We start from the raw sequence: 17,909 nt of genomic DNA, 5'->3' as shown, positions 1-17,909 counted from the left end.
ATGTGTGTATTTTTATTTAAAAGATAAAAAAAACTTGTCACAAACATGTACATTTTCAGTACATTCGGATGGATATGATAATTCTTAGCCTATTGTAACCATGCATCATCCATGCAGAAAGAGGGGGGCCAACACTGGTTCGTGTCATGACAACAGTGGACACTGGAGCAGCACCACATCGTCCTTTCAGACGAGGCCACATTCTATGTGGTGGATGTCTGTCTGTGTGTGGAGGCTTAGAGAATAATATAAGTTGCCAGATTGCATTCGTCATCGTCATACAGGCCAGCAGCTGGCGTTATTGTATGGGGTGCCATTGTGGATACAACACGATCAGTAATGGTTCTCATAGCTGCTATTTGGAGAGCACCTGGTCTTTGAACAAGATAATTGAAGATCAGATGTTGCCTGTGCTGTCCTAATCTACCTCAGTACAGAGCATATTCGACTATTGGGCTGGCCAGTACATTCACCCACTGAGAACATTTGGTCATGGGTTGCCAAGTGAGAGGTATGCCACCACTTGCCAAACACTGTGACAGATGTGTTGAAGTACAGAGTTGAAGCATAATGAAATGACACACCTGTAATTGCCATTCAAGATCAGTTCGACTTCAGGCCCATCCAGGTCACCGCCATTGTTGCTGGCGGAGGTGGCAGCTCTGTGCATTCGATTTTGCACCCTGTATAATGATAAGTCAGCTGCAAATGTAATTATGTATTGTTCCCATTACAGTTTAAACACGTAAGTAAAAGCCCGCTATTTGCTCTGATGGATATCGTAATTTTTCGACCAATAGTTGGCAATTGTATATACAGGGTGAGTCACCTAACATTACCGCTGGATATATTTCGTAAACCACATCAAATACTGGTGAATCGATTCCACAGACCGAACTTGAGGAGAGGGGCTAGTGTAATTGGTTAATACAAACCATAAAAAAATGCACGGAAGTATGTTTTTTAACACAAACCTACGTTTTTTTAATGGAACCCCGTTAGTTTTGTTAGCACATCTGAACATATAAACAAATACGTAATCAGTGACGTTTGTTGCATTGTAAAATGTTAATTTCATCCGGAGATATTGTAACCTAAAGTTGACGCTTGAGTACCACTCCTCCGCTGTTCGATCGTGTGTGTCGGAGAGCACCGAATTACGTAGGGATCCAAAGGGAACGGTGATGGACCTTAGGTACAGAAGAGACTGGAACAGCACATTACGTCCACATGCTAACACCTTTTTATTGGTCTTTTTCACTGACACACATGTACATTACCGTGAGGGGTGAGGTACACGTACACACGTGGTTTCCGTTTTCAATTACGGAGTGGAATAGAGCGTGTCCCGACATGTCAGGTCAATAGATGTTCAATGTGGTGGCCATCATTTGCTGCACACAATTGCAATCTCTGGCGTAATGAATGTCGTACACGCCGCAGTACATCTGGTGTAATGTCGCCACGGGCTGCCACAATACGTTGTTTCATATCCTCTGGGGTTGTAGGCTCATCACGGTACACATTCTTCTTTAACGTACCCCACAGAAAGAAGTCCAGAGGTGTAAGATCAAGAGAACGGGCTGGCCAATTTATGCGTCCTCCACGTCCTATGAAACGCCCGTCGAACATCCTGTCAAGGGTCAGCCTAGTGTTAATGGCGGAATGTGCATATACGTCGACGCGTTTCCAGTCTCCTGAACCTTCGCCGTTGTACTGACGTAGTACCTACAGAGTCCACGTCTGTAGCTGACTGGTCACGGGCTCCGAGTGCCGTGGAGTGGATTCAGGTTCAATTTCCGGCGCTGCCACGATGTTTACCTTGCCAGGAGGACTGAAAGTGGACCTGATAAGTCTCGTGACGCCTATTTAGGAACTATTTCAGTGAGAAGTAGCGGCTACAGGGTCTGAGAGGCTGTCAACAACCAGGAGAGCGGCGTGCTGGCAATACACCCCCTGCACTGCTTCTGGATGACTATATAGCACCGGATGACACGGTAGTTAGTCAGCATTAAATGGTTCATCAGTCGGTCTTCGGCATGTGAGCGGCGAGGACGTCTTGTTTGTGTTCCATCTACTGAGTCGCGAGCATGTGTAGTTGGTTTACTTCGTCGTCACAACTAGTACTCGAGTCCATTGAAATTGAGTTGCTATGGCTCATTCTTAGAGAAAATCCATCAAGCTCAACTTCCAACTCGACTGTAATCGAAAGCTTTATCCGCTTTATCAACATCGGCTTACACAGATCCTGTTAGGTGAATCAACGCAACCCCCATACCATTACAGCTCTTCCCCTCAGTTACACAGGGCTGACATGGTCGATCATCATGGCAGACAGCAGACCACTTGGAAGACAGGGAACATCAGACTACACAACCCTAGCAAACTTAGGATTGACCAAACCATGACAGAGTCTTCGCAGATTAAGGGAGGTCGCCCATCAATTTCGGAGGGAGATACAGATGAGAGAATGGAATTCGACAAAGGGTTGTACTGACCTTTGCTTATATCCCTGAAGATGATGCCGTGAAGGAAACACACATCATTCAGACATGGAGACCCATCTAGGCAAACAGAGGGCGCTGAGGAAACACAAAAAGCGATGCTGTACACGCTCTGATGAGTGCTGACTGCCTCCTGCAGATATCTACTCCAGCTGACAGCCGGACTGCCAACAACACAGAAAACATGAACGACACAGGCTCTTATGCATGTTGCCTTTGCTGACTTGGACACAGCTCTTTCTGGTCCCTCAGACAAACAGATCTTGGGCACAGCACCCATCACCATTACACAGCAGGACGCGACTGAGGTTGTCACCTTGGGCAGATGACCCTGAGGAAGACTGTATCCGACATGGTATGTGAGAGGGGGGTGGCTTCTCATATCTCAGCCCCTCCTGAGTAGCAGCACACGACAGTTTGGACGTAGCCTGTACGTGACAGGCAACAACATTTATGGCGATACTGACGGCGGTCTTCGTTTCTGCAAATGATCTACAGACCTATCGCTTAGTGACTATCAATGTTAACACCATTAAGACATGTACGAAATTGTCGCTGCTCCAAGTCATACCAGGCATCGACATTGTCTTTCTCTAAGAGGTCTACGTCGACTATTTCTGTTGTATGTATAACTATACTGCTCAAATGTCCTCCCATGCCTCGCCAACGAAAAGCAGTGTTGCAGTTCCCCTCAGGGAGGGCCTCGAGGTAGACAAAGTAAGATGTCTCCCTGACGCTACAGGAATGGCCGTAATGGTGCTAGGCGTCCAGTTTATGAATGTGTACGGCCCTTCCGGAACAAAACGACATCTCTAATGAGCACTCCTCTTTGCAGAAGGAGTAGCGTTGCTCTTTCAGGTAGGCACGACTGCTTGATGCTAGGGAGCGATTTCAGTAGCGTCCAGGCGCCCACGTGTCAGCTGCCACGCCATTCATCTTGCCCCAAGCGACTTCAAGCTGATATATATATGGGAAAATATCCATGGAAATTGGCTGGAATCCACTCATTTTACAGGTCTCTCGTCTTGTCACATTGATAGGCAACAGTGAGCGATGCTGAGGTGTAGCCTGTGCCTTTTCAGATAACGAGTCATATACATGTAATGTTACCCTTAGTCGCCAACTGGTGTGGCGCAACCGCCATCCCTGGAAGCTCATCTCCCTTCTATGATCATCTTGCTTTCCAGATTGTCAGCATTCCATCGAGGATGCATGGAGTACGTGCGTCCGCCACCTCCCAACACATCCAACGTCGGTCAGTTGGTGGTTAAATTGCAATAAGCTGGCCCTACAAGGAACCTTGATTACGACTCGCGGCTTGGAGGCGACAACCTAGATGTCCGCAGCTCGTGGTCGTGCGGTAACGTTCTCGCTTCCCATGCCCGGGTTCCCGGGTTCGATTCCCGGCGGGGTCAAGGATTTTCTCTGCCTCGTGATGACTGGGTGTTGTGTGATGTCCTTAAGTTAGTTAGGTTTAAGTAGTTCTAAGTTCTAGGGGACTGATGACCATCGATGTTAAGTCCCATAGTGCTCAGAGCCATTTTGACAACCAAGATTTTTGTTTCACCATCCTTAGTGAATGTGCCTCACTGCCACCAACGCTGGAATGACGGATGGCAGTCCACTTTGTGAAAGCATAAATCTTAGCTCATATGTACCGTCACCCAGAAGCGACGATCGTCCGAGCGCGAACACACGACACAGTAGAAAAAGAATGACCCATCAAGTACCACGTCATTCGAGAATGTAAACAACGACAATGGGCACTAATACAAGCCATCACTATTACGGACAGTCGCCACCTCACCACGCAGCCTGGTATTGGTGCAGCCTTCTTCAGCTGTTACACTAAACTCTATTTGACTCAATATTCCGACCCAATGATGTTGACAGGTGTTCAAAAAAAATGGTTCAAATGGCTCTGAGCACTATGAGACTTAGCATCTGATGTCATCAGTCCCCTAGAACTCAGAACTAATTAAAGCTAACTAACCTAAGGACATCACACACGTCGATGGCCGAGGCTGGATTCGATCCTGCGACCGTAGCAGTCGCGCTGCTCCGGACTGAAGCGCCTAGAACCGCTTGTCCACTTCGGCCAGCCTGTTGACAGGTGTCTCGCAACTAGGTTACGGTACTATTCCGTAGGATTTTCAACTGAGTTGTTGGACAAATTACAGAAGGAGAAGTTATCGACACCATAGATATAGGAGTGTCAAACATTTGTCCTGTCCCCGACAGACTTCCCGTGGAGTGTTGTAGATAATTTTAGTATTTACTGGCTTCCAAGTTGACAGGTTTCTGTTAGAAGCTTATGTCCCCCACGGTACCGCTTCCCACAACTTTCGTCGAAGGAATGATTATACCAGTCCACAAAACGACAGGTGGCGCTCGAGTACGTGATTACCACTTACTGAGATACCTCAAGTGTGACATGAAGATATTCGTCAGATCGATAGTGACCCATATATGGCCGACCCTTCCACACATCATCTCACCAGATCAAGCTTTCCTAAAAGGCATCAGTAACACAGCACAGCACTGTGTCGATACTGTGGCATAATAGCTCTAGCGAGGGCACACTGCATCCCAGGAGTACAGGCGTCACTAGATTTTAGCCAGGCTTTTGATTGTGTGGATCATGTGTAACACATGCAATACCCACAGCAATTCATAGACATCCTGATGCACCTCCTCCAGTGGTCGATCTCCTAGTTACTCATCAGTGGACATCATGCAGTCCATCCCGATTTCCAACTCGTTGAGTCAGGACTGCCTCTGTCGACCTAACTCCGTGCCCTGGCACTGGAACTGGAACTGGAACTGATCCTCTCTGGCCTCCATTAGTGCCTCGCTGGGCTTACGTTATGTGGCATCACATTTTGCTGTATAGCATATGCAGATGATTTGGTGCTCATCCTCCGCAATGTTAATGATGTAACCATCACACTAGAATGGATTGCCACATATGGAATAACTTCTGGCATCTATCTCAATGTCACCAAATTGGTCACCTCAGCGTGTGTCGACCCCCTATAACACAGTGGTACTATCAGATGCCTTGTGGTAGAGTTTCACGATAACATATGATGCACTGCAGCCCTTTACTACCGCTGCTCGTTACAACGAATTTGGGTCAAGATCGTCAACCTTCATCTATGGGTGCTCAACATTCTTCGAAGGATGCGCTTTCTCAACATTTTTCTAACATCACACATTCCACACATAGTGCGTGGATTTCCATTACCATTACTGAAAGCTTGGCATATATTAGCGGCATTTGGAGCCTACCGGCATGCTCTTCTAAATCAGTTATGAATTGCTGACACTTCCCTCAGATAAAGGAGGTTTTGGCCTAGTCCACATCCACACAAAACAGTGGCCTTTTAATCAGCTCCCACATCAAGCTGTGGCGCCACCGCCCAGAAAATTTGACAGATTTGCTGCTGGAGTTCCTGGCTCCACCCTCCCTTATGCCCCTACTGATGTTGAGAGATATTCCCTTTCACTTCTACTATTTTGGTCACTTTCTCCTGGATCACAGTTATGTCCACATCACATGACCAGCAACAAAACAAGCGACGGCGCATGAGCTGTATAGAGTTCTACAACGAAGGTGTCCACCAAATGTCGTGGAGGCAAGGAACTCTCATGTTAGCTGAATGGAGGTATGACGGGCAGTAAATGCAGTTAAACTGGACACAAATATCCAGTCAACATGTTACATCGCAGTTAACAGTAAACAGGTCACCTGATCGCGCCTCCACAGGTTAAATATGGTGGAATCGTCTCTATATGTGAATTGTGGAGTAATGGACATGGTTCAAATGGCTCTGAACACTATGGGACTTAACTGCTGTGGTCATCAGTCCCCTAGAACTTAGAACTAATTAAACCTAACTAACCTAAGGACATCACACACATTCATGCCCGAGGCAGGATTCGAACCTGCGACCGTAGCAGTCGCGCGGTTCCGGACTGAGCGCCTAGAAACGCTAGACCACCGCGGCCGGCTAACGGACATGGACAAGCAGTATATCTGCTGTGGTGCAACAGAAGACATGTGGCACTTGGTGTGACAAATTTTGCAATTACAGCAGCGTCTCACGCTTCTGCATCATGATACGTACCACACTTACGTTTCCCCGTATATTAAGTCGGTGTAGCATAGTCCTGGGTTTGTTTTATTTACTCAGTGCACAATGTGGTGCTAGTAGCATGTATTTTAGTTGGGGTAAAAAAATAAAAATAAAGAGTCCCACTATTGATTTCCCCTCACCATTCCTAATCTCTTCGCAGCAAGGGGGACAGCCTGGCCAGGTCTCGGTTTATGACTCCTGCTGACTTGACCTCTTCCACTCGTGCCGCCTACTTTAAACATAAAAAAAAAGATTTGCCAGGGACAGTGTGTGCAGCTCATTGGAAAAAGTACCCAGAGACCTAGTATATAGACATCTATGAAACAGACAATGGCCTTAATATACACTACTGGCCATTAAAATGGCTACACCACGAAGATGACGTGCTACTGACGCGAAATTTAACCGACAGGAAGAAGATACTGTGATATGCAAATGATTAGCTTTTCAGAGCGTTCACACAAGGTTGGCGCCGGTGGCGACACCTACAACGTGCTGACACAAGGAAAGTTTCCAACCGATTTCTTATACACAAACAGCAGTTGACCGGCGTTACCTGGTGAAACGTTGTTGTGATGCCCTGTGTAAGGAGGAGAAATGCGTACCATCACGTTTCCGACTTTGATAAAGGTCGGATTGTAGCTTATCGCGATTGCAGTTTATTGTATCGTGACACTGCTGCTCGCGTTGGTCGAGATCCAATGACTGTTAGCAGAATATGGAATCGGTGGGTTCGGGAGGGTAATACGGAACGCCGTGCTGGATCCCAACGGCCTCGTCTCAGTAGCAGTCCAGATGACAGGCATCTTATCCCCATGGCTGTAACGGATCGTGCAGCCACGTCTCAATCCCTGAGTCAGCAGATAGGGACGTTTGCAAGACAACATCCATCTGCACGAACAGTTCGACGACGTTTGCAGCAGCATGGACTATCAGCTCGGAGACCATGGCTGCGGTTACCCTCGACGCTGCATCACAGACAGGAGCGCCTGCGATGGTGTACTCATCGACGAACCTGGGTCCACGAATGGCAAAACGTAATTTTTTTCCCGATGAATCCAGGTTGTTTTTACAGCATCTTGATGGTCGCATTCGTGTTGAACGACATCGCGGTGAACGCACATTGGAAGCGTGTATTCGTCATCGCCATACTGGCGTATCACCCAGCGTGATGGTATGGGGTGCCATTGGTTGCACATCTCGGTCACCTCTTATTCACATTGACGGCACTCTGAACAGTGGACGTTACATTTCAGGTGTGTTACGATCCGTGGCTCTACCCTTCATTCGATCCCTGCGAAACCCTACATTTCAGCAGGATCAAGCACGACCGCATGTTGCAGGTCCTGTACGGGCCTTTCTGGATACAGAAAATGGTCGACTGCTGCCCTGGCCAGCACATTCTCCAGATCTCTCACCAATTGAAACGTCTGGTCAATGGTGGCCGAGCAACTGGCTCGTCACAATATGCCAGTCACTACTCTTGATGAACTGTGGTATCGTGTTGAAGCTGCATTGTCAGCTGTATCTGTACACGCCATCCAAGCTCTGTTTGACTCAATGCCCAGTCGTATCAAGGCCTTTATTACGGCCAGAGGTGGTTGTTCTGGGTACTGATTTCTCAGGACCTATGCACCCAAATTGCATGAAAATGGAATCACATGTCAGTTGTAGTATAATCTATTTGTACAATGAATACCCGTTTATCATCTGCATATCTTCTTAGTGTAGCAATTTTAATGGCCAGTAGAGTATTTTGTGTGAAGCTCACATAAAAACCTCACTTTAACATATTTTATGAGGAATCCACCGAAAATGACTGGTATTTCTTCATGTGCAATTGGGGTGTCGGTCCACCTGATATTCATAAAAATGGAATCATCATTTAGGTTCCACGCACAGAGCTATATCTTCTATCCAAAATGAATTTTCACTCTGCAGCAGAGTGTGTACTGATTTGAAACTTGCTGCTAGATTGAAACTGTGTGCCAGACCAGCATTTGAACATAGCCCATCTTCACTGCTTTATTTCCACCAGTACCTCCCTTGTACCTGCCAAACTTCATTGAAACTCTCCTGGATACCTTATGAGACTTGCGCTACTGGAACATAGGGTATTGCGCAGATATGGCTTAGCCACAGCCTGGGTGAAGTTTGGAATGCAGGAGAAGAGGCACTGATGGAAATAAAGTTGTGAGGAGGGTCGATCGATTCAGCACTTGCTCATGAAAGGCAAAGGACCCGAGTTCGATCCCCAGTCTGCCACACAGTTTAAATCTGCCAGTAACTTTCAGTTCAGCGCACACTTCATTTGAGGGTAATATTTCTTCCTGGAATCAATTCTCCAGTGGCTAAATCATTTCTCTGCAACATCATTTCTTCCATGAGAGCTAGTCCCTCAAGGTATGCATGTGGACTTGTGTGAAGGTGGAATGTGGGAGATGTACTGGTGGAGATGAAGTGGCGAGGGTGGTTCGTGAGTCATGCTTGGGTGGTTCTGTCAGTAGCGCACTTGTGCACGAAGGGCAAAGCTCCCATGTTCAAGTCTCTGTCCAGCAAACAGTTTTAATCTGCCAGGAAGTTTTATTTCTTGTAGCAATCATCCAAACACCAGTCATCCAAAGCCATGTCAATGTTTCCTGTTCACTAAAGAGTAAATTAATTTGAAAGCAGTTTTGAAGCTGAGACCTGAGTGATGGAGCTGTGGTAGATACTGAACATAGAAGGTGGCAGTGAGCCACAGTGCTGCGTGTTCTGTTGCAGATCTGGAAAGGCACAGGTGGTTCGCTCCAAACAGCACCTGCACTACACGCGCTACTACAGCCACCGCATGGGCCTCACTGCGCTGCTCAACCCACAGCTGCACGACTACTGGGTCAACTCACTCTTCTCCAGTGGTGTCAGGGTGCGTACTACTCCACTGTTCAGCCTCATAATAGGTCCACCTACGTCCAGCACAGCATAACTTTGGTAGTATATATAGGAGTGGGGTTTCTAGAAAGGGTCAGCAGTGTTTCAATCACAATAAAAAGGCTAGGGCTTAACTGGGCCATCAGCATTAGGCTGGAAGTGTCTTACACGATGCTACTTTAGACATGGTTGCTGCTGTCTCAGCAGCAGCTGACTGTCACGGTTGTACGACACTGCTGTCTGAGGTTGTAGTGCCTGGGGCATTTGTGAGTCAGGGAGGCACAGGTAATACTGAACCCCAGACCACAGTGCACAACCAGCAGCCGATTAACCAATAACAGCTTCCCAGCAGATTCTGAATGGATAGATTATCCAGCCACATGGGGCTGAACAGTTCAGTCCCAATCAATGCCACGCATCACATGCCAGCTGTCTGAGTACAGTGGCCATGTGGCTCAGTTGAATGGTGTGTGCCAAATGGTGGAAGGTTACACAGTCAGACAACTCTACATTTAATGCTGACTAATCATATATAAATAATACCTTGGTGACAGTGTTCTGCTGTCAGCCATAATATCAGCTAGTGGTGGTTGGCATAACGCTGAATTATCGCCTTGTGTGATGGCTTTCTATAAGACCATTGCAATATTGGTAGCGATCAGTGCACCAGTACTGTAATCGGCTGTGAGCGAACTTCAGCAGTAGGTGTGAGAAGTGTGTGTGACTGGTGTGTCACACTGCAACATTTCAGATGCTACCTCAGTCCAGGTGACTTTCTGCATAAGTGTGAGAAGTTGCAGAATGCAGCAGTTGGCAACAGTTTTACATGTTCGAAATTTCGTACTGAATGTTGGTAACCGATCCATTACTGATTTTCACTTTCTCCACTGTCGCCTCAATGGTGTTAAGTCTGTCTCCACGCATGAGGATTGATTCACAGTTAGATGGTTTGCCACTACACTTTTTTGTCATCCACACTTGTTTATATCTGCACCAACTAACCACTGTGTTTTATGATAGTGCATTATTGCCGTACACTTCTACTAACTCAGCATCGATTGTTGTTGCATTATTCCACGTCGAGTGCAGAAAACGAATTACCACATGAAACTCCTTTTATCAAAACGGTGAACCGAGCTGGATGGCACAGTGTTTAGCACACTGGGGTTGTATTCGGGAGGATGACGGTTCAAACCTGCATCCAGCCATCCTGATTTAGGTTTTCCATGATTTCCCTAAATTTCTTAAGGAAAATACCGGGATGATACCTTCGAAAGGGCACGCCCACTTTCCTTCTCCATTGTTCCGCAATCCGAGCTTGTGCTCCGACTCTGATGACCTCGTTATCGACAGGACTTTACACACTAATTTCCTCCTCCTTAATGCGCTGCACTGTTTTGTATTGTCTTCTCTAGCAGCATTAGAGTACCTGTGGCACAATAATGTGAGACAGGCGCAGAAAAAAAAAATTGGTGAGATAAGTTTTCCTCATGATAATTAACACTTTATGACTGCACCTCGTACATCACAACAATACATCATAGTAGTTGACAACAGTTGTTTTAGATTGTTTGAGGAAGAAAGGTAAATACAGTTTAAGACAAAAAAAACGACGAATCTCGACGGAGTTATGTACAATGGTCACAAACTGCTATTCATACAAGTGTCGAATGAAACTACAACACTGAAAACTTTGGCAGCTGATGGATGAATGTGTGACTCTGCAGTGTAATTTCACCACACAGGTGTCAGGGATAGTAAACAGGGTACATGTTGCGCAGTTTCACCACACAGGTGGAAGGGATATTAAACAGGAGGCATGTCGATACCAGAGCACAAAGACTGACTATTTCATTTTGTGCACTCAGCTGGACATTACGCCTTACAGACAGGAGCGTGAACAGTATACACAGCCGACCGCGGTGGTCTCGCGGTTCTAGGCCCGCAGTCCGGAAACGTGCGACTGCTACGGTCGCAGGTTCGAATCCTGCCTCGAGCATGGATGTGTGTGATGTCCTTAAGTTAGTTAGGTTTAAGTAGTTCTAAGTTCTGGGGGACTGATGACCACAGCAGTTGAGTCCCATAGTGCTCAGAGCCATTTGAACCATTTTTTGAGCAGTATACACAGATGTCAGCATTTGAGAGTGGACGTCAGTTGGGCTCAAAGAAGCCGGTTGGAGAAATCGGCGAAACGCTCGACATTTGAGTAGGAGGGATGCTACCGTTCGACGATGTTGGCAGGAATAGGTGTACCATGACCAAACACAGTGTCAAGAAGGAAGCGGTCGGTCTAGAGAGGTGACAGAATTTGAGGACCGAGCAATCGTCAGAGAGTAGTACTCAAAGCCCTGAATTCGTTATTACCACCGATCTGATGTGCAGTGGGTGCTTCAGTGAGATCAAAGCGCCACTTGCGCTGACTACCAACCTCTGTACACCAAAGAGCCCGTTTGCAGTGATGTTCAGCACATTCAGTCTCGAATCTCATTGACGGGAGTAGAATTGTCTTCAGTGCTGAATCACGCTTCAAATTGAGCTCACATGACTGGAGACAGCCTAGACAGCAGTGGGACACCCACCTGACTGCCGCCTGCCACACAGCCCCACAACCAGGTGTGATGGGGTGGGTGCCATTTCATCGCAGGACACGATTGGTTGTTATCTGATGCACCCTTACAGCACAACAGTACGTCGACAATTCGATAATATTCTATGCCCCGTTTTGTTGCCCTTCACGGCAAACCATCGTTACATTTCAGCACGATTATGCTCTCCCCCCCCCCCCCCCATAGACAGTGGCAGTTTCTATTGCTTATCTACGTGCTTGCCAAGCCCTGCTTTGACGAGAAAGGTTGCCAGATCTCTCCCGAGCTGAGAACGTTTCGAACATTATGAGCAGGGCTGTCCAACCAGCTTGGGACTTTGACCATCCAATACGCCAGTTGGGCAGAATTTGGAACGAATTGCATCAGGAGGACTTCCAACGACTTTGTCAATCAACGTCCCATTTGGATACAAACACATCAGAAAAAAGTTTCGCATCGCCTTGGTTCCGAGAGTTCCGGAACCAGTGTAGAAAATTGGAATAGAGATCAAAATAAACATTATTTCCGTTCTTTCTATTGCTCATGAAAACCACACATTGCATGTTGTTCCACCATACAGTGAGACCTTCAGAGGTGGTGATCCAGATTGCTGTACATATCAGTACCTCTAATACTTAGTAGCATGTCCTCTTGCATTGATGCATGCCTGTATTCGCCATGGCACACTATCCACAAGTTCATCAAAGCACTGTTGGTCCAGATTGTCCCACTCAATGGCGACTCGGCGTAGATCCCTCAGAGTGGTTGGTGAGTCACGTCGTCCATAAACAGCTCTTTTCAATTTCTCCCAGGCATGTTCGATAGCTTTCATGCCTGGAGAATATGCTGGCCACTAGCTGAGCGATGTTGTTATCCTAAAGGAAGCCATTCACAAGATATGGACGATGGGGGCGCGAATGTGCTGCCAATATGATTCAGCTATCAGTCGGAGGAAGGTATTCACGAATCGTACAGCCGTTACGGCGCCTTCTAAGACCACCAGCGGCGTACGTCGGCCCCACGTAATGCCACCCCAAAACAGCAGGGGACCTCCACCTTGCTGTGCTCGCTGGACAGTGTGTCTAAGGCGTTCAGCATGACCGGATTGCCTCCAAACACATCCACTAAGATTGTCTGGTTGAAGGCATATGCGACACTTATCGGTGAAGAGAACATGATGCCAATCCTAAGCGGACCATTCGGCATGCTGCTGGGCTCATCTGGACCGGGCTGCGTGGTGTGTTGGTTGCAAAGATGGACCTCGCCATGGATGTCAAGAGTGAAGTTGGGCATCATGCAGGCTATTGCGCACATTTTGAGTCGTAACACGGCGTCCTATGGCTGCACGAAAAGCGTTATTCAACAAGTTGGCGTTGCTGTCAGGGTTCCTCCGAGCCGTAATCCATAGGTAGCGGTCATCCACTGCAGTAGCCCATGGGCGGCCTGAGCGAGGTATGTCATCGACAGTTCCTGTCTCTCTGTATCTCCTCCATGCTTTGGTTCACTCCGAGGAGCCTGGACACTTCCCTTGTTGAGAGCCCTTCCTGGCACAAAGTAAAATTGAGGACGCGATCGAACCGCGTTATTGACCGTCTAGGCATAGTTGAACTACAGACTACGCGAGCCGTGTAACTTCTTTCTGGTGGAATGACTGGAACTGGCCAGCTGTCAGATCCCCTAGGCGCTGCTCATGCATGGTTGTTTACATCTTTGGACGGGTTTCAAAAATGGTTCAAATGGCTCTGAGTACTATGGGACTCAACTTCTGAGGTCGTTAGTCCCCTAGAACTTAGAACTAGTTAAACCTAACTAACCTAAGGACATCACAAACATCCATGCCCGAGGCAGGATTCGAACCTGCGACCGTAGCGGTCTTGCGGTTCCAGACTGCAGCGCCTTGGACGGGTTTAGTGACATCTCTGAACAGTCAAAGGAACTGTGTTTGTAATACAATATCCACAGTCAACGTCTATCTTCAGGAGTTCTGGGAACCGGGGTGATGCAAAACTTTTTTTTGATGTGTGTATGTACACTCAGCGTGATCGGTCAGAGGGTTAGCTGCCCTCTGTAATAAAAAGAAGTGACTGCATCAACAATGAACTTCAACGAGTGTCGTGGGACTCCGCCACAAACAAATGTAAAGAACAATAACGAACAAAATGAGATAAAAAAGTGATCAGCGTGATTGACTATTTTGTCCGGATCCGGATCGATTCCCGGTGCTGCCAAGGATTTTTCCTTCGTGGGTGATCTGGAACGGGGCCACACATGATCGTGATTCAAGAAAAAAGTACAAAAGTGAAGCTGAAACGCATCCACACTCAGCACTACCGTACAAAAATTTGCGACTGCACAAATTATTTCACACACTCCAGCGTTTTTGGTCCTCATTGACTGGCCTTGTTACGGTATCGACTTAGTCTAGCTTTTATATATTGTAAGACTGACATTTGTGTAAATTTTACCTAACAATTTACTGACATGCAATAAACAATTACTTCATTATATTCGTTAGGCCTTCTGACTAGGAAACTAAAGTGCTTATAAGGGTTAAGTCCGGATCGAATTGCCAAAGTAATTAGCTTTAGCAACTGGAGACATAATAGTCCAGTCAGTAGAGAACAAGAAAGGTCGAATATCGGGAATAGTTCATATAGTCGGAAATTTTTTTACAGTGGTAAGGAGGAGTGTCGCGAACAACATACTATAAATCTTATGTTAAATTCCCTACAAAAAGATTTTCTTCATTTTTGTCTGTAGAACTAATAGTTTGAGCGTGGCGAAAGAGAGCATACGAAAATATCGCGTGTTGTTGATATAGAATTACGGGGCACGGGTAGGTGCAGCTGAATAACGCTATATATGAACAAGACACTCTGATATTTATATGTTTGTAGTGATTTTCGTCTTTGTGCGCTTTTAACCCTTTTGTCTCCATGCACACCCGGTTCAATCAATACGTTGTAAACATGATTTGCTTGCAAACACAATCGCCAATCTGTGAGAGTCCCTGAATGCTGTTTTGATCGTCTGAATGATACTCAGAATTGGCCATCGGCATTACTGGAAACTGTAGAAATATGCATTTGATTCGCATGACGTAACTCTGACGTGGAGCATATCTCCGTAGAACACGTCATGCAGCTGCCTTTTTATTTACAGACTATCGTAAGAATGGACGGTATTTCACGCAACTGTTGAAACAACACTCTTATTGACTCATCCCTACTCTGCTCGCCATTAAAATTGCAACGTCAATAAATAAAACACATGTGGTTACATCTCAGTGATTACACCACTCTTACTAGAATCTAATCATGACAGTCACTGCGGTAGTAAGTAGACTAACTGAAGACTCTCCAGAACTGTCCACAATAGCCCGCCTTCCACTGACGTGGCTTCTTTTATTATGATGGCTTATGACGTAATCTCTACTGCGGCAAACATGCTGTACGTCAGAATTGCGTCATGTGAAATGCATACTTCTGCAAGTTTCAGGAACGCCGAAGGCTAGTTTTTGGTATCATTCAGTGACTCAAAACAGCACTCAGGGACCCTCCAGATCGGCGGTTGTGTTTGCACGCAAATCCTGTTTATAACGTATTGACTGAACCGGGTTGGCATTGGGAAGCAAGGGTTAAAAACGCACAAAGACTATAATATCGCTACAAACATATCAAAATCGCTGACTTCAGCTAGCAAGTGTACAAATGAACGAATTAAGAGATTATTGCAGTACGACAAATAATTCGACAAGTCAATCGTTTATTACTGAAAGCGGAATGGGTACAGAATTACGCAGAAGTTGCAATAGAGGGAGTCATTTATTTTCACCTGTCTCGTAGACCTTTTTTCTTTTCCCAAAACAGCGGTGGTGGGCGCAATTTCACTTCACTAACATGCTAATGCAGCTGTAGTTGCGACAGAATCCATGAACAGTCTACTATTAATCACACAGTTGACGAGACGTAAGCAAATACTTTTTGAGAAACTCATTCTCGGTATAAAAATAAAAAATGTGATTTCTTCATTTATGTTGTTACAAACAGATACTAATTCTCATTTCACCAGCTATCGATGGCCCATCGAAGAATTACTGTACATATTTCACTGAAAAAAATCTGTAGTCATTCTTTATCGTATATTGCACACACGAAAAGCTTGTGCTTGCTATAAAAACAAAAGTGTGATTCCTTCAATTATATTGTTACAAATACATACTAATTCCTATTTTACCAGCTATCGATGGCCCTTCAAAAATTCATATTATTTTATTGAAAAAATCCTTAGTCACTCATATATCGGAGTAGATAAAGTCAGCTATGCGGCAAAATGCTCTCCGCTTTGCAGTCATTCACTTGCCAAAAATTCGCTTCCGTATTTAATCGTTTATGAGACATGGGGAATGAAACGAACATTTCACTTCCACCCTATCGTTTGCGCACACGATCGGAAGCCGGCCCACTACATAAATCCATTTTCTCGACAGTGGCGATAGACATAGATCTCGTCTCACGTTTAAAGAGAAATTCAATGTGCTAGCTCCATTTTGCACGTAGCCATCTGTGAGCAAATATGCAACAGGTTCAAATTCATCGCGACCCCTATTTTTCGTTACAAACTATTCGAATTTCTCCCAGTAACTTACCAAAAATATAGAAACATCGCAGTAACCATGACCGTTAACGAAATGATAGGCAGTTCATCATGAAGCTGATGAATGATTTCTTTAAAATCATTTGAGAAACACTGCAGTGCACTCGGTGTGCAAGCCTCCATCCCCACAGTGTATCCAGGGAAGGCAGAGGATGTTACGTTCGTAATGGATGGGGCACATAGCACAGCAGACGACACTGCACCTTTGGAAGAGAGGTGGCGAACTCGCCAAGCGCTGAGAATAAGAATGCCTTTCAGCACACAGACCAAGTAATTTTGCGCAAGCTCTAAATGGCAACACTGGGGTGACAGTTACATCGGGCCACTGTTTCTGTCACTGACTCGCTAGATGAATATGTATACTGAAAAAACTTACCCGACTGCAGCCTGGTGGCACCCTCGGCAACCCACAATATTTCGGCAGATTATATTCAAGGCACATATGCAATGAGAGAGCGCTCAGCAAGGAAATTAAAATCTCACTATGTGGGGGGCATATGCTGAAAGGCAAAATGTGCACACACACACACACAAGCGCGTACCCTGCCAACACTAACGCGAACACACAACCAAAGAAACGCCACCACACAACCAAAGATGACCATTTTAGCGATTGTGAATATTAATCGCCAAAGGGTGAGGTAGCAGCAACCCGTCCCTGTGTTTGTCTGGCGAGAGAACAGGATTCCAAGAAGATTTAAAACAAACTTCCATCTCTATTTATAACATCACTTGATAATTTAATCTTACTGCTTCCTTCATAACATTATCCCAATAGAAGTTCATACCAGAATCTCCATATTGTTACACACCACAGGATAACTAGTGCTAACGTTCTGGAATAGCAGACTTGGTCGGCTGTTGGAAGCATGTGTGACACTTATGCTCAATGCACTGGTCCCCCATGGTCCTAATGGTCTGACCAATGTGTGACATGCCACAACCTCAAAAGATATGGTCCATACCCACCTTGAGCAACCGAGATCGTCCTTTACAGATCCTAAAAGGGCCTACTCTAAGACGGTGGTCGAGAAACAATTTGCACATCATATTTCCACACACTACGACCAACCCTGTTTGAAATGCTCCCTCCATGAAGCAAAAAGACATACACT

General features: G+C 46.0%; 1 protein-coding gene across 1 annotated transcript in view; it reads left to right on the top strand.

Moving 5' to 3' along the window:
• LOC126335975 (sodium channel protein Nach-like) overlaps positions 1-17,909 on the top strand; it is a 212,351-nt gene that overhangs the window by 125,053 nt on the left and 69,389 nt on the right. The window contains exon 8 of the mRNA XM_049999452.1: positions 9,407-9,548. Within this exon, the coding sequence (XP_049855409.1) occupies positions 9,407-9,548 (142 nt within the window). The remainder of the gene's footprint in view (positions 1-9,406; positions 9,549-17,909) is intronic.

Source organism: Schistocerca gregaria, chromosome 2, assembly GCF_023897955.1.
Source record: "Schistocerca gregaria isolate iqSchGreg1 chromosome 2, iqSchGreg1.2, whole genome shotgun sequence".
Classification (NCBI taxonomy): Eukaryota; Metazoa; Arthropoda; class Insecta; order Orthoptera; family Acrididae; genus Schistocerca; species Schistocerca gregaria.
Note: the sequence above shows the minus strand (reverse complement) of the source record. Positions and strands in the feature narration are given on the sequence as shown.